The 17322-nt window shown below is 57.9% G+C and overlaps 1 protein-coding gene across 1 annotated transcript in view; it reads right to left on the bottom strand.

Annotated features, from left to right (window-relative positions):
• SCNN1G (sodium channel epithelial 1 gamma subunit) overlaps window positions 1–17316 on the bottom strand; it is a 33706-nt gene extending 16390 nt beyond the window's left edge. Inside the window, exons 1-6 of the mRNA XM_006912554.3 lie at window positions 17231–17316; window positions 13668–14015; window positions 10728–11037; window positions 9419–9609; window positions 8669–8772; window positions 6616–6779 (exon numbers count right to left, since the gene is read on the bottom strand). Coding sequence (XP_006912616.1) covers window positions 6616–6779; window positions 8669–8772; window positions 9419–9609; window positions 10728–11037; window positions 13668–13984 — 1086 coding nt within the window. The 5' untranslated portion in view covers window positions 13985–14015; window positions 17231–17316. The remainder of the gene's footprint in view (window positions 1–6615; window positions 6780–8668; window positions 8773–9418; window positions 9610–10727; window positions 11038–13667; window positions 14016–17230) is intronic.
• Window positions 17317–17322: the final 6 nt, after the last annotated feature.

Consider the following 17322-nt stretch of genomic DNA (forward strand, 5'->3'; position numbering starts at 1 on the left):
TCATGACCAGCTTATAGCTAGGTTCTAGGTGTGTGTGTGTGTGTGTGTGTGAACACACACAGTTTCAGTTTTTCCTGAGATTAGGGGAAAATGGATGGCAGATTAGTGGGAGAGAAGAAAATTCTTTTTGTCTTTGAAAAGTGGCTGGATAGAGAGAGAGCTGGGCGGGGAGAAAGGAATCAAGAAGTTGAAGACGAGACTCTGGCTGTTTGTACTGTGAGCCACCTGCCAGCCTGGCGGTCCCCCTCAGTTAACGGAAAGGACCTCAAGGGCATCCGACAGTGCCCCCTTTAAAGCATCTCTACAGCAGAAGCAAACGGAGGGGGAGGTAGCCACTGTGTCCTCTCTTCCCCGGGGGACCCACTGCCGCCGATCAGTCCCCGATCTCAGGTAGGAAGGGAGGCGGGCACACGCTCACACATACCCTGTGCCCCGCAATCTGCCTTCTCAGCAACAACAACGGCCGGGCAACTTTTCCGGGCCAGCACAGAACAAACAGACTTGCTTCATTCCGCTAATAGCTGCGTAGCAAACAGTCAGAGCCTGCGGTGCATGCCAGGGCCGGGCTGGGCACGGGGCACACGGATACCGAGTCGTGGCTTCCCTGGAGTGTGCCTCAATTCCGTGCCACTCCCTGAGCTTCTCCAAGCAGCAGGTTCCCTGGGCCCCCAAGTCCTGCGAAGCTGTCTCAGTTGTCCTGTCTGAGTGCCTAGAGTGACAGCTCTGAGCTCTGTGGGCCTGGGGTTGGCGGAGGAGCACGGGCCTTGGCATGGACGCGATGGGGTCTGTTCACCCAGGTGAGCCGTGTGCAGCCAGCAGAGGTGCCTGGTGCTCCTTGTACTGGAGAGCCAGCCCGTGCGCCACCTCCAGGAAATGACCGTGAGATATCATCTTTGGATTTTACGCTTTCTGAGTGCTCGATTGCCCTTTCCCCTGCAATGATGCTTATCGATCTCAGAGCCGCTGGGTTACTGAGGCGGCTTCCCGCAGCAGCTGGGGGTAGGGCGGAGGGCAGATGTGGCGAACGGCCTTTTTCGAGTGGGACAGAGGTCTTTAGCTTCCCAAAGCCTCAGCTGGGTGAACTTGGACAGAGCGCTCTGGCCGTCCCTCCCTCTCTGTGACTCTCCCTTCCCCCCACTCCACCGTCGGCTTTCCAGAACTGCCGATCCGCTCAGGGCGAAAAGACATCTCGGGAGGGATACAGAAATGAGACTGGGTATACGTGTGTGCGGGTGTGTATAATTTACGTGTGTGTGTGTGTGAGTATGCACGCGTGCGTGAGTGAGACTGTGGGTATGTATGCATGTGCGTGCGTGCGTGCACGGGCCCGCGTAGGTGCGGTTAGGTGTACGTGTGCATGTGTGTGTGTGTGGGTTGCGGGGGAAACAGGACCCATCTCTGTGAAAGAGGGTCCCATCTGCTTCCTTCCGAGGAAGACAGCTGCACAGGGCCCTGGGCTCACGTGTTTACAGGTGTGAACCGTGCCAGGGAAGAGCCCAGGTCGCAGCAGGATGCCCCAGGTGGAGCGATGGATGCTTTAACTCTCCCTTTGTTCTGCGTCCCTGTGGTAACATGTTATATAAGTGACTTGTATGGGATGACGCTTGCGCCCCTCGTCGACAGAGAAAAGAAAGAATTACTCGGCGTATGGAGCGAGCACTGTTTGTCAACAACATAGAGGAAGTAAATCCTCTCGCCACTTCCCATCCTGCAGAGAAAGAAACTCGAGCAGGTAAGAATGCAACGAAATCCTTAACTGGAAGGAAACCCAGCTCAGGGTCTGGTCTCCAGGAGGGAAAATCCTCAATACCCACAATGACTGAAGAAGAAAAGGATTTTGGCTATGTCAACATCCGATGTTCCCGCGTGGGGAAAGTAGCATAAAAAACACGAACTGGGAAAGATTTTTAACACGCAGTGCAAAGAGTCAGTGCTCTTTCTACTTAGGGGAGAGATCGATGCCTCGCTCATAACAGAGGAGGGCGTCACGAAGGACAAGAAAAACCTCCCCTCGGTCCTCTTTTTGCTCTGAGCTTATTTCCCCCTCCCCTTCACCTTTCTTTTCTTTAAAAAAAAAAAAAAAAAAGTACATTAACCAGTATTTTGGGAGCACTTACTACGCGCAAAGTGCTATTCTAAGAGCTTCCCCCGAATCGGCTCACTGAAGTCTCCCCAGCCTCTGAAGCGACGTTGCCATTATCGTGCCCCATTTTACAGACCAGGTCACGGAGACCCAGAGATTACACAACCAGAGGGCCAAGGTGGGGCTCGAACCCCAGCTGTCTGGCTCCAGAGTCTGAGCGCTTAATCCCTACTGTACACACACTTATGAAAAGAAGAGTGTATGTGCTTTGAGATTAAAACCAACGCTAGGCTTTGCCGAGACCGCGAAGCCCCCTGCCTCCGGGGCCGGCCCACACCCCCGGGGGAGCCGTCCGCCCTCACCTGCTTCCCCGTCTCCCACTGGGACCCGACCCATTGTGCTTTGGTTTCTGTTTCACTCGTGTCACTGAAAACTCCTCTGGCGAAGGACGCAGATGACCTCACGGCTGCCAAACCCAAAGAACACCCTTTACCTTTACCACACTTGACCTCTCCGCTGCCCTTGGCTGTTCGGCTCCCACTGGCCTGGAAATTCTCTGCCTTGATTTATCAGCACCTGTTTCTCTGATTTATCAGCACCTGTTTCTCCGTTTTCCTTCTGCTCCGCCCTTAGACAACGGCATTCTGTCTCAGGCCCCAGGCGATGGCATCTATTTCTAAGTCTAGAGTTATGTCACGTTACCGACCTTCCCCGTCCCGCTGGCACCTTCCTCCTGAGTTCCCGCTCATAGTGTCCACTTACTGGACTTTTTCACCTGACTTCCCAAAGACACGATGACGTGGGTATGTCCCAAAGGTAAGCGGTCATCTTCTCCCCCGAAAGTCCCCCTCCCTCTGGTATTCCCTGATGCCAAGCCTGGCATCTCCAGCCACCTGACTGCCCAAGCCTGCACCTGAGCATCGACCTCACTTCACCCGGCCAGTCCTCGCTGACCTGGGTTGTCGAGGCCAGTTGCTTCCATGCTGTAATCTCTCTCGCATCCGTCGCTACTGCTCCTCCCCTCAGCGAACGTGCTTGTCATTTCTCTCCAGAATTACCGTAAAGGTGCTACCTCCAGTATCTTGATTACACTGCAGCCAAAGTGGTTTTCCAAAACATTTCACTACACGGCTTAAAATCCTTTCCATGACCACTTTGTAACTGCTATGCCCTTTGTCTGGACTTTGCTTTCCTGACAGCATCTGCCTGGCACTTGTCCCACAAGAATCCGTCAACTAGAAAGCCTTCACCCACAGCTTCTGTCTGGTTTCCTTGCATCTACCCATCATCCATCCACCTATCCATCCATCCACCCATCCATCATCTATCCATCCATCCAACTACGCATTCATCCATCATCCATCATCCATTCATCCATCCATCCATCATGCATCCACCTATCCATCCATCCACCCATCATCCATCCAACTACACATCCATCCATCATCTATCCATCCATCCAACTACGCATCCATCCATCACCCATCATCCATCCATCCATCCATCCATCATGCATCCACCTATCCATCCATCCACCCATCATCCATCCAACTACACATCCATCCATCATCCATCCATCCATCCATCATCCATCCATCCATCCACCCACCCATTCCATAATATGTTCTGGGGATCTGTGTTCTAAGAACCAAGCCTGGGAACAAGACAGAGAAGATTTCTGTTCTCACAGAGTTGGGAACCACATTGCAAAGATGTTCTGTCGTCTCTTCTTAAAGGTAAGATCTTTGCAAGTGGGCATCCTGTTGTATTCGTCTCTGAAGATCCCATGCTTTGGACGCAAAGTCCCTCAATATATAAGGAAATTCTGTCAACCAACTGCCTGACCAACCACTGAGCCTTCCAGCTTAACACGCCCATCCGACAAATAAATAAGCAAACATAAATAAGAAAGGAAGTCTAGCCTGTTTGGACATATTCTTAATGACTCCCTCCTGACCTCTTAGTAAGACCTGATTTTTTGTTGTTCTAAATGATCATAAATCAAAACTATAGCTGGCTGACCCTGCTCTGTGGCTTTGACTGCAGCATACACCTCGAATTAGGTGTAGCAGAAAACCCACCTCTGTCTCTGTTTACCCACCATCGGTAAAGGGAACATTTGCTTAACAGTGTGGTGGGTGCTTCTCAGCAGAGGACCAGAGGGCAGAATTCCTTGGTTCTTGGACTTTTCCAAGCTGCGGAAACACCCCTCCCAGCGTGTAGACACCGGGAGAGGCAGAGAGGAAGAAGAGGCGAAGGAGGAAGATGAGGATGGATCGCAAGCTCCAGGTCCTTCCTCAGGCCGCAGAGACGGCTGCCCGGGAAATGTTCGTTCGGAATGCTCGCGATCCTGCTCTGGGAGGTCACTAAACCGAGGACTCGATGGCTCGGCTCCTAAGGTGGCACCGTAAACTCTGCTCAAGCCACAGTTAGAGCAGGTCAGGGCTCAAGATTATTTTTTCTTGGGCGATGGGCATTCACACAGGCCCGTGGGTAGATGCTGCTCCTCATGTTACAACAAACGCCCGCCATCGGAATGAAGGCCCTAAGTGACGTGCCTCCCTGAGCCCCCGAGTCCCCAGCACGTCATCCTGACAGCTGCTCTTGTCCTCGGGACACCGCGAGGCACAGAAGCCACGCATTTCCTCCGTAATATCGCCATTCCCGTTCATCCCCTCCGCTGCCTCGAGGCCAGCAGCACTCCCTCGGCAAAGCGCTCGTGGAACTCGCCGGCCTCCCGCCCACGAGGACAGCCCGGAGCCAGGCACCCCCCGACACGCTCTCCTGCGTCCTGCTTGTCTCCTCCTCGGCACTTAGGATGGTTTTCATTCGCTCTCGGTCCTCTCTGCTGGACCCGAAGTTCTGGAAGCACAGAGGCGGGGCCCGGCGCACAGGAGGGCTCGGAAAGTGCCCGCCGAGCCACCGAGTGCTGGACGGGCGGCCGGCCCACCGCCCGCCAGGCCGCTTCAACCCCGACACGAGGCCACCGCGCGCGGCCGTGCTGACGCTTTGGCGTCATTCTCCTTGTGCTTTTGTCTCGGGAGACACCATGGCTCTTCCCTCACTCAGGTTTCCAAGGCCGAGGCTGGCCGCCTCTCGACCTAACCACTGGAGTTTGGTGAAAATACGGATCCCGGTTCCTCTCTCCCAGCCTCTGACTCGATAGGTCAACTGGGTCTGCAAATCACCGCTCTGGCGGACAAAGCGAGTGAGCGCGAAAGCTACGGTCAACTCGGGACGTTAAGGTTGGATAGAAACCAAGGCATGAACTGATGGGCCGTCAGGAATACCTGGTGCCACCACCAAACAGGCAAAAAGATGCCACGAAGTATCGTCGATATTAGAATAGACGCCCTTTTTCTCTTTGGCAGATCGGCAAAGGGGAAAAGTCGGTTCATAGCCACGTTGGCGAGCGTTTGGGGGAGACGGCTACGCTGACGCCTTGCTGCCCAGGTCACAGCTTGCGTCACAGACACGCGCTGTGCGACAAACTTCCAGAAAGCGATCGGAGAAAGACGCCTCCCATCATGCTGCCGCTTCTGGTTGTGCCTGGGACGACCCGTCTGCCGAGACGGGACTGCGTCCACGACTCATCCTCGCGATGGGAGGCGCTGGGCCTCTGAGCAGCCTGTCGCAGCACTAAGTGATTGACAAGGCGCCCGTGGTCCCTATCGGGCGGGAGGGGAGGAATGCTCCGCCTGGGTGCACGCACACTCGGGGAGGGTGACGACATCCCTGCCGAGCCCAGAAGCAACGGCGGGGAGAGGAAGGCGGGGGCTGGAGGTCAGGGACGGAGCAGAGTTACGTCTGCATAGCGAGTTCCTTGCTATGGTCCGGGTGTTCTACTTTGCGTGTATACTCTTTAAATAGTTCTTGAGAGTCATGTGTGTGTGTGTGTGTGTGTGTGAGAGAGAGAGAGAGACAGACAGACAGACAGACAGACAGAGACATAGAAGACCCCAGGCGTGCAAACAAGAAGCACGCTTTTCACCTTGCCCTCTGCTCCCCTGGGGCATGGCTGACTCGGGGACTGGAGTCTGCAGCCCAGATGTGCTTCTGTTGAGAAGTGTGAGTGTTCTCGGCGCCCAATGACGTCAGAGACGAGGGAGAAGGGATTCTTGGTAAATAAAGCGAGACGGACGGAAGCGTGATGGGCTACATAGACCTTCGACGGCCCGGTGACTTTCCAGTAGCCTTTAAACAGTGGCTTCCTGGCCTCAAAAGCCTCCAGGTGGCCCAGAAGAAAGGTGCTAATCTACTCTGTTTACATTCCTGACAAATATGGACTTAGTGCCTGCTCCTCGCGTCCGGCAGGAAGTTCCACCAGTGCTGATGTCTGTCTTTGGCACAAGGAAGGCTCCTTCAGCTCCTTCTTGTCTTTGCCCACCCACACGGAGGACACAAAGACAGCCTTCAGCGTCGCTGCTGCAGTGGCCCGCGGGAGAATACAGGCCCACGCCGCCTTCCGAAACCAAAGCTCCTTCCCTAAGCGGCACCTCTCCGAGTCGACGGAAACCAGAACATTCTCTTACCAGGCGCATCCCTATGGAGGTGGCCATCGCCGTCTCGATCTCCGTGCCCACGTCCTCGATGAAGGGGTACTCGTCCTGCCGATGGACGATCACCTTGGCCCCGGAGGAGGACACCAGGAAGGGGTTGTACTCCTCTTCGTTGATGTACAGGATGACCTGCAGGCCTGGGCAGATAGGGCAGCCTGCTGTGGTCAGAGGCTAGGACAGCGACCCCCGGGGACGCCCGCTCCGCCCGCTGCTTTGGGAGCCTCAAAACCGAGACCCAGGCATCTCTGACAAGTGAAAGGCGGACAAGGGCTGGACCGGAAGCTCCGCAAGGGAGAGGAAGCGGTTGCGCCTGACTGGCTCATGGCCGTATCCCCAGGGCTTAGCACAAAACCGAGGCTCGAAACCAGTGTCGCCACCACCGTGCCGCACAGCATAAGGGCAGCACCGCCCTGCCCGAGATGCGGCTTTCTGCTGAGCATCCGAAGGGACAGAATGGGCAGCATGGTGGCCGCTCGAGCCGTGGGGGAGAGCCCCGGGGTAGGGGTGACGCACCGATGGCGAGTCCCACGCTGGCCTAGTGTCCCTCCCCGCTCCCGCCCTTGTCCCCGCGTCTCCTCTGCACCCAGCAGCCAGAGAGACCTTCCAAAATCAGAAATTGGATGTGTGCTCGACGTCACACATTCCCCAGGGAGCAGAGCCCGGACCAGGAGCACCTGCTAATGAGTCCCCAGACCGCTAACCAGTCCCGGACCGCTAACCAGTCCCAGACCACTACTGGTCCCTGACCGCTAACCGGTCCCAGACCGCTAACCAGTCCCCAGACCGCTAACCAGTCCCCAGACCGCTAACCGGTCCCAGACCACTAACCGGTCCCTGACTGCTTCCTCTCGCTGAAGCATGCGCCCTGTGTCATGGCTTCCTGCAGACTGGGTAAGGACCCAGACTGCACAGCGACAAAGGCCAGCAGTCCAGGCGGGCTTTCCTCCGTGACAAGACCTCGCCTTTCCTGTGTCTGTATATCTATCACGTTGAGATTGCTGAGGGCCTTTCCAGAAGGCCTTTGGTGGGTGAGCCAGGCCGGGCCGTTGCGTTCCTGCCTCTGCCACAGGCCTGGTGGTAGTGAGCACACTGCTGGTGGCGGCAGTGAGGACAGCAGCCATGCTAGTAATGGCCGTGGCCGTGACGACCATAACTAGCATTTACCGTGAGCTTCATGTGTGCCAAGGACTGAATCCTGTCCCCTCTCTCCAAACTCCGATGCCGAAGCCCTAACCACCAACATGACTATCTTTGAGATGGGGCCTTTAGGGGGCTAACTAAGCTTAAATGAGGCCATAAGAAGGGAGTCCCAATCTCACAGGACTGGGGTCCCTACAAGAAGAGGCAGAGACGCCAGGGCAGGCTCCCTCCCCGCGTGCCCCAGAGGAGGGGCCACGTGACGGATGCGAGCCGGGAAGAGGCCTTGCCGACCACCCGACTTGGCGGCACCTTCCTCACAGACTTCCAGCCTCCACAGCTGGGAGAAAACGAGTGTCCCTCATCCAAGGCCCCGTCTGTGACATTTTGTCAGGCCGCCCTAGCAGGCGACCCCGGTGTGTGTCCGGGCTTACTCCCAGGGCTCTGCGCGTTTTCAGTCTCAGCCGCCTGACTCAGGGCTCCTGTTCCTGTCCCCACTGACAGGCGGGCGTAGGGACTGGAACCCGCCCACATGGGACATGGCAGAGCTGACTTTGGGCTCCGGTCTCTGCCACATTCGCCAAGGCCAAGGTGAGCTTGCCGCGCTAAGCGTGCGGGCAGCGTCTGGGTTTGGGTCCGCCTGGGGGCCGCCCGCCCAGCTGGGTCCCTCCAGGTCCCCCAGGACACGAGCAGTGGCCCTGGTGCCGTCGCAGAGGTGAAGAGGGACGTCAGAAGGAAGGGGGACGCTGATGGGAGCCCCGCGGCAGGGTGAGCGGCGCCCCCGGTTCCGGCCAGCACGGCGGGGAGACCCCGTGCTTCCGGAGGGCTGGAGCGCCGCGGAGGGGTGCCGCGCCGCACGTTCCGGGGTGCCGGGTGCCGGCGTGCTTACCATACTCGCTGCCTCCCATGGACGTGCTGTGGACCACCTCGTTCTCCTTGCTGTTGAACGTGTAGCAATTCCCATGCATCGGGTGGTGGAAAAGCGTGAAGTTCCTACCGAGGACAGGAGCCCGTGGGGTCAGGGGGCTCTGCGCAGGCCGCAGGCACAGGCGCGCTCTCCGCTCTCCGCTCTCCGCCCTCCGCCCTCCGCCCTCCAGACGCGGACGATGCACCTGACTCGCTCCCCTGCCCCTCCCCTGATAAGCCGCCTGCAGCCCACCCCCCATCCCGATCCTCTGCATCCTGATTCCACCGTGTGCCCCAAAGTCCCCTACCCTTGAAGCTCTCGGCCAACACTCGGCATTTTCCCGTTCCAACGCCCAGACCTCAGGCCGTGGTCCCAGAGTGGGGAGCACACTGCAGCCCCCCCTCCCCCACTCTTCCTTCCCCTATGCTAGATCAGTGGCTCTCAAGTGCTGCTGTGCACAGGGGTCATCAACCAGGTCCTACCGACACCGTCCGCCACCCTGCTTTTACGGGCGATTGACGAGTGTAAGGATATTTTGAGCCTCTGCCATCTCCACCTCGCTTGCCCACCCTAGAGCCTAGCTCCCGAGTCAGCCATTCTCCGAAGGTCAGGGTCAGTGAGTAGGGTGCCTTTCCCTCCCAAGACCCACGGCCGAGCTCCGGGTGCTCACGAGGGGCCTGGTGCTCAGAGCCACCGTCCTGGGAGCTGAGGGAGCATCCTTCTTGTCCTGACCTGGCATCACAGGACACCCCGTCGAAGAAGCAGGTGACCAACAGCTCCTTGGCCGAGTAGCTCATGTTGATCTTCTTCTCCAGGGGCACCTGTGCCATGATGTTCATGTAGTGCAGCTTGTACCACTCCTGGATGGCATTGACCCCCGAGCTGAAGGTGTAGACGGCACACTTGGACGTGTCGTTCGAACACTGGGAAGAGGAGGAGACACCAGGCTGAAGCTGTCGGCCCTGTCACCGGCCTTCAGCAGGGCCGTACTGACGAGGGGCCGAGACTTTAGGCCAGGTACTCGGGGAAACGGGAGGGGTCCCTGGGCAAGGAGGGGCTTCTCCTCACATGAGGGGGCCTGGGAGACATCATCTTCAAGCCTCAAGGACCAAGAAGGGCCCGAAAGAAGAAGGACAGGACTCCCTGCCCGGCGGAAAGTAAAACCAGCTTCTCTGGGGTCCCCGGGCCTCCAGGCTTTGGGTGATGGTCACCGCCGAGTCCCTCTCCAACCCTCACCGCTTCCTGCCGCCTGCGGCCTGACACCGGATTCTAGCCCAGACTCCGATGCTGCTTTCCCGTGGGGTCTTGGGTGAGGCTTCCTGTGTTCATCGTCTCACCCACAAAATGTTGACAAAAATACCGTCCTCCCCAACACCGCAATGAGTTTGCCCAGGAAGGTAATGGAACTCATTTTTGGTGAATGGCTGCTTCTTCCGAGCCCCTCAGATGGGACCGAGAAGCAGAGATGTCAGGAGTCAGGCTGGAGCCCTCGTGAAGGTGAGAAATTCAGGGAACACTGGGTGTTTCTGATGTCGACCGTTCATTTTCTTCCTTCTGGTGTGTGCACCCCGATTTGCCTTTGGTGAAATTTCCCTTCCCCCCCTGTGCATACAGGCTGGTGAGACTGTCTGGCAAAGTGCCCACCCTCCATGGGCCAGCGGGCACCCCAGTCAGATCGTCCCAAGATGGGATGTGAAGCCACCTTTACGGGTGGATGAACGAGAAGACAAAATGGTCAAAGCTCGTTTAATCTGGCAGCGCAGCGTCTGATGACGTCCCGTCACTCATCGCCACCAGGATTCCAGCACCTTCCCTCATTTCTGTCCCCTGAGAGGCCTCCCTAAGTTGCTGGTCACCTTCTAAGGCATTTGCTTTCTGGTTAAGATGGGCTGTGTCCGTTCCAGTTGCTTGTAGCAGGTTCACCCTAACTGGGGGTGTTTCCCCCTGTGGGACTGTGGGGCTCATGGCCAGGGACAAACCCACCCGGACCCACGCTCTCCAGCTCATCCTGTACCCCCAAACCGTGAGCGTGTGCACTCACCAGCTGGAACCCCACCACCTCCTTGGACTCGTGGACGTGCACCACGTCTGCCGCCTTGTGAATGATGGTCCCGCTGACTTTCCGCTTCCGCCCCGTGCGGAAGTCCGTGGCCTTGCTGGTCTCCCCCTCGCTGAAGACCAGCAGCGGGAGCAGGTTGAGGAATTTGGGCTGGGTGCCCTCCCACGCCGAACTGCGGGGCTCGGCCTCTCGGCGTGTCCTCGACCCGACCTCCGAAAAGCCATACAGGGTCTTCAAGGCCTGTCTGGTCTCCTGCTCCAGGTCGGCTAGCAGAGGCCTCACGGCACTGTACCTGTCACGAGGGGGAGGAGGGGTCAGGGAGCACGGGGCCCTCCGGCACGGAGCTGGCACCTCCCCACGCTGCTGTCCACCCCCGCACGTCAGGCCAGTGCCCACCGGCCCTGTCCCCTTGGCCGAGGAGACGAGCAGATCTTTTTTGAATTGCCCTATCCCGAGCAGCCGCCGGCTCGAGCAAATGGGGACGGCTCCCGCGTGACCCTCATGTGACTCCTGTGGCTTCACCTCTGCCACCACTGTCTGCTTGCTCTCGGGGCGTGTTGACGAGTTTGCCCCAACCAGCATTTCTTGAGTGGTGACTGTAGGTGCCTCCCGTGAACCAGCCACAGTGAGGACAAGTAAATAACTGCTAACTGGGAGTCCACCCAGGGGGCAGTCCCCATCCCCACCCAACATGCCTGCCCCGCCCTCCGAGTCTCCTCCAATCAGTGCTGGGACGGAAGAGGCGCCCCCCGTTACCATGACAACCCCAAGGCCACGGAAGAATGATACGTAGTCGGTCGACTGCCCGAAGCCTCACGACACCATCTTTCAGGTTTCTCTGCACCCCATGGCCCTGGCCTCCCCCGTGGCCCTCCCCTCTCTCCCCTCCTTGCTCCGTAAGCGGCACAGGTAGCGACTGAGCACGTACACCCCAGAGCCTGGGCTCCAGGGCCCCATTCTGGTTCCGGATGTGTCATCTCGTCATTCCAGACAAGTCCTTTGGCCTTTCTGTGCCTCAGTTTCCCCATCTATAAAATGGGGTTACTGAGAAGAGTCAGAGAGTCTACGTATCTGTTTAATGGTCGCCGTGATTGATTTTATTGGTGTTAAGCATCTCCGTTAGCCTTTCACTCTCCTGGTGCGGCACCGGCTGCAGCCGGACGACGGCCGCATTTGGGTCGTCTGGCTCTGTGCCCCAGAATGTAGCACAGCGTGTGACAATTTGTAGATGATTATGGAACAAGTAATGGATGGGAGGAGAGGGAGGGAGGGAGGAAGGGAGGGAAGAGGCGGGGGCCACAAAGCAGAAAAGAGAAGAAAGACCTTGGGGCGGAGGAGGTCTTAGACCTGGCTTTGCCGCCCACTCGCGGACGACACTGGCCCGGCTGGTTCCCGTTGACAGTCCTTCCTCCCGCGCTGCCCTCTGCCAGCCCCACGCCCGCTCTGACGAAGCCCGCCAGATTCTGATCTGCCTCACAGCCCGGCTTTCCATATTCCCGAGAAGGACGCCGATGACCCACTTAGAACAGGGCCTGCGGCAGACGACAGAGCTGTCCCAAGGACTGATTCCGCCCAGAGTCCAGTGATCTCAATTAGTGGGCTGGGCTCACTCCGGTGAGGACCTGGGGCAGCCAAGATGCCTCCGGAAGTCTCCTGGGTGTCGCTCACTAGTGAGTCAGCCTTGAGCTCGCATCTGGGGAGAGCTCGGAGCGATCAGGGGAAATGGCTAAGCTGGGCCGAGTGAGTGTGTGTGCGTGCGTGCGTGCGTGCGTGTGTTGCGGGGGGGGAGGGGAGAGAGCTCATCCCAGTTCAGCCTCCAAGTGAAAGGGACCCTCACGGCCTCCGCCTCCTGCCTTCCCCGAGCCAGCCCATCCTCAGAAGCAGCGGGTAGCCTGAAAACTTGGTACCGTTGCGGAACCTGGGAGAGGGCAATTCACCAGTGGAGTCAAGTGTCTGAGAAGCACGTCTGCGGGCGGGTGAGTGTCGCGATCGAGAGGGGCTCTGGCGTCTGGAGGGGCGTGACCCCCGGGGGGGCCAGCCCGGATTGTAAACCCCCTTACCTGTCAAGTACAGAAGTTAGAATTTTATTCCAAATTACTGAAGGTTCTAGGGGTTCAATGAGGTTTCTGGATAAGAACATAATTCAATTAAGCTTCATTTTGTAGGGAAGTAATTTTTGTAGCAATGTGGAAAATCATCAAGAGCAGAGAGAGACAATGGGAAGAAGACAAGTGGTATAAAAACAACAAAAAACACCCCCGATTTGCCTTTGGTGAATTTCCCTTCCCCCCCCTGTGCATACAGGCTGGTGAGACTGTCTGGCAAAGTGCCCACCCTCCATGGGCCAGCGGGCACCCCAGTCAGATCGTCCCAAGATGGGATGTGAAGCCACCTTTACGGGTGGATGAACGAGAAGACAAAATGGTCAAAGCTCGTTTAATCTGGCAGCAGCGTCTGAAATGACGTCCCGTCACTCATCGCCACCAGGATTCCAGCACCTTCCCTCATTTCTGTCCCCTGAGAGGCCTCCCTAAGTTGCTGGTCACCTTCTAAGGCATTTGCTTTCTGGTTAAGATGGGCTGTGTCTGTTCCAGTTTCACCCCAACTGGGGGTGTTTCCCCCTGCGGGACCGTGGGGCTCACGGCCAGGGACAAACCCACCCGGACCCACGCTCTCCATCCAAGTGAAAGGGACCCTCACGGCCTCCGCCTCCTGCCTTCCCCGAGCCAGCCCATCCTCAGAAGCAGCGGGTAGCCTGAAAACTTGGTACCGTTGCGGAACCTGGGAGAGGGCAATTCACCAGTGGAGTCAAGTGTCTGAGAAGCACGTCTGCGGGCGGGTGAGTGTCGCGATCGAGAGGGGCTCTGGCGTCTGGAGGGGCGTGACCCCCGGGGGGGCCAGGACCCCGGTCCCGCCTCTTACTTGTAAGGGTTGATGTTGCAGATGGTGACCGCGGGGAAATCCAGCTTCTGGAAGTGGACCTTGATGGACACGGAGACGGTGTAGAAGGACAGGACAAGCAGGGCGCACTGCCAGATGATCAGGGCCACGGCGGTCAGCGTGAAGAGGATCCAGAGCAGGCGGCGCAGGCGGCCGCGGGACACCGCGATGCGGCGGCAGCCGTGCGTGTTGGTGTTCAGACAGTACCACTGCATCAGCTCCTTGATCGTGGGCGCCTGGGGCCCCGTCACGGGCAGATTCTTCTTGATTTTGGCTTTGATCTTCTCTCCGGGAGCCATGGCGAGGATGGTGCTTGGGCGGGCGGGCCTGCTGGAGGGGCAGAGAAGAAAAGCAGGTGAGCTCACTCACCCAGCCCTGCCGCCGGCCCGTCCCCGGAGGCCGGGCGCTGGGCAACGCCAGCCCACATGCCCTCAGAGGCCGCCTTCCTTCTTCCCTCTGTGGGCTGGCCGGTCTGCATTCTGAGGCCTTGGCCCCTTCCCCAGGGGATTTGTTTTTTGGCCACCACAGCTGCCAAAGAGCTGCCTCCTCCTCTGGCGGCCCCCAGGCCTGGCGTGTTGGGGCTGGGCGAGGTTTAACCTGTGAATCACTGGAGGGGTTTGAAAAAACGTACACCCGGCGCCTGAGGCAGGGGCGCTCCCAGCGAGCCAGGGTCAGGCTGTGGCGCCTCCGACACTCTGCGGCGGTTCGAGTGCTGCCCCTGTGCCGTGTGGCCTTGTCACCTCCATCAGCCGGCCCTCCTGGAGGGCAGCATTGCTAGCTCGTCCTGCCCCCTGCTGCCCGGCTGAGGGGCTGGCATGGAACGAGCACCCTGCCATTCTGACAGATAATTTCTCTGCCAAGAGAATTTCCCAACAGCCCCCTGGGATCATATTCGGCCCCTTCCCACCCGCCCTGCTGCGGTTTTACCGAAGGGGAAAGTTTCTGTTTCGTTTCTCCTTATCCTTTCCTCCCTTTCCAGTCAAGCCCTTAGCATTTCTAGGGCCCCCGGTACATAACCATAGCTTACAACTGTCGGCCACTTAACAGTTGCCAGCGGCTGTGCCGTATCCCCTTGATTCTAAGACAGAATGCACGTTGACGTAATAACGGCTTTTGGGGGGAGAATGTTGGGAAGGGCGCTACCACCTTCGTCGGTGTACCCCATGCCTCTCGATCATCGAAGAGTTACAACGTGAAATGACATTTGTTAGAGATGAATTCATATCATATACATATACATCTAGGATCCTCTCATGATGAGAATATATCAGTCTTGTTAGGCTCATAAATATACACAGTCTCTCTCTCTCTCTCTAAATACACTTACTTGACATACTTCATTTCATGTTTCCACAGCCCACGAGGCAGGCGTACTGCTATTATTTCCACATTACAGAGGAAAATGAGGATGCGGAGGTGGAGGGTCTTAAGCGGAGGGCTGGGCGGGCCCTCTGCACCCCACCCCTCCACGGCACATGCCCGCAAGGGGCCGGCACTGGGCTGGGTGCCATCCCTCCCCAGGCAGTGAATCAGCAGCTCCTGGACTAAAGGCAGGAGGGAAGAGAAGGGACGCCGAGCTATTTGGTCTTCAGACTCTGGATAGGTGACGTGACCACTTCCCAACAATGTGACCACCGGCGAGGAGGGGGGAGGAGTATGGAAACTCTGTCCCCCGTGCCTACCATGGGTGACAGAGGCGAACGAGGACGTACTCTAATTTGGAGTAGGATATGTTCGGTGGTCCCACACCTCCCTGATCTCCCCCCGCTCCCCAAGAGCCCGTGTCTGGGACGAGGACCTTCGCATGGCCCATCAGGGTCTTCAGGCAGGATTCTAGACTTGGGAGCTATTTTTTCTTCCCCTAAACCCACGGGATATGGTCCAGAATTGGGAGCTGGGGCAAAGCTGGAAGGCTCTCAAACTTATGATGCCCGTAGGTTTCAGGTTTATAATGCAAAGGAGTCAGCTGTCAGCTGTCCAGAGACGGGCACCTGCTCCGCCCCCCCCCACCCGATGTAAATGATCCTGCAGGGAGGAAGAAACCACCTCTGACCCCCGAAATCATTCTGTTTGCCTCTTGGCAAGAGGAATGGAATTCATTTTGTCATTTAAAATATTGCCCATCCCCGCCTCCTCTCCCACTGCAATCCAAAAGGGAAAAGGTATAGCAAGAGTATGTTTGTTTTAAAACCTAGGCACAGATTCGATTTCCTGCCCCATTAAAGATTTCTGGAAGATCCCATCTCCAACCTTGCTTCTTCTCACTGAAGACAATTCCTAGGGTCCCTCTGTCCCATTAGCCCTTCCCCCAGGACTGACCTTGACCCCAATGGACCGGCTGCCACTGTCAGCAAAGCCACAGGGGAAAGAAGAAAACCCTCCTGGCTCATCACGGGACAGGCAAACGTTTGCGCAAAGAATATTTCAACTTCAAAGCAAAGCGAGGCCGCAGCCATTTGATTAAATAGGATGCCTTCGTGGGAGAATTAGTAGCTGGCCCACACACTCACTCTCCCGAGTGCGTTACAGGTATTAATGGGGCATTTAATGCCCACGACGATCTTCCCAGGTAGGTACCATAATTCTCCCCACTGTACAAATGAAACAGACAGTGGCAGGTTAAGTAGCTTGCCCAAGGTCACCCTAGAAAGTGACGGAACTGGAATGCGAGCCCAGGTGTCCATGCCTTGAACTACAAGCTATGCTGCTCTTCTAATAATAGTAATAATAACAATAATAATAGCGATACTAGCAGCTCCCCTCTGCTGATGCTTGTTCTTCCCCCAGGCGTCCCGCTCAGCGCTCTGTACACACTGCCGTCTCGGGTCCTCACTGTAAGAGTGTAAGGTATGAGGACTGTGCTCATTTCACAGAGGAAGCCGGGGTTAGGTAACTCAGCACGGGTGTGAAGGGTTCTTCTCAAATTCCAGGGTCCTGGCTCATGACCGTAGCTCTACTGCAGCCTTCCCGCGCGCTCCTGACCTCGCCTATCCCCCAAAGCAGTGAGGGGGCCCGGGCATCGGGGGCCCCCGGCTCCCCGGGGCGACTCGGCAGCTCCTGTGCACCTCGCAAAGAGCGCCCAGGCGTTGTCCTGGGTCCAAGGACTACCCGTGCTGAGACCGCTGGAGGGAATCCAACCAACTCTCTTCAAGTGTTTGCTTCTTTCTGCAACTACAGCCACCCCAGAGAAAACACCCCAGAGGTAGAAGGCGCGCTCGCGGTCAAGTCCACGCGTGTCGCCGGGGCTGCGGAGCGGGCTGCGCAGGTGCCGGGCGGCGAGGCGAGGGGCGGCGCCGGCTCCGGATCCCATTCTGAGAAGCTCAGAAACCTCCCTCGCCCAGCTCTGCGTCCCTGGCCACGGCAAGGGAGCTGGACCCCACTGACCTGCGCGGGTCCCCAGCATCCCGGCCACCCGGAGGCAGCCCGGGGCTGATGCCGGCACGGCCGCCCGTCCCGCGGACGGCGTCCGGGGAGCCACGGCACCCCGCGGCCGCTCCGACGCCTGAACCCCCCGAGCTGGCGCGACCGGACCCGGCTGGGCTCACCTCACTCGGTTTCGAAGGGCCTGGGACTCGCTCCGTCCTGCTCCGGGTACAGCGCGAGCATCCCGCGGCGGCCGCGGCCACCAGCTCTTGTG

This window comes from Pteropus alecto, unplaced genomic scaffold, assembly GCF_000325575.1.
Source record: "Pteropus alecto unplaced genomic scaffold, ASM32557v1 scaffold15, whole genome shotgun sequence".
Taxonomy (NCBI): Eukaryota; Metazoa; Chordata; class Mammalia; order Chiroptera; family Pteropodidae; genus Pteropus; species Pteropus alecto.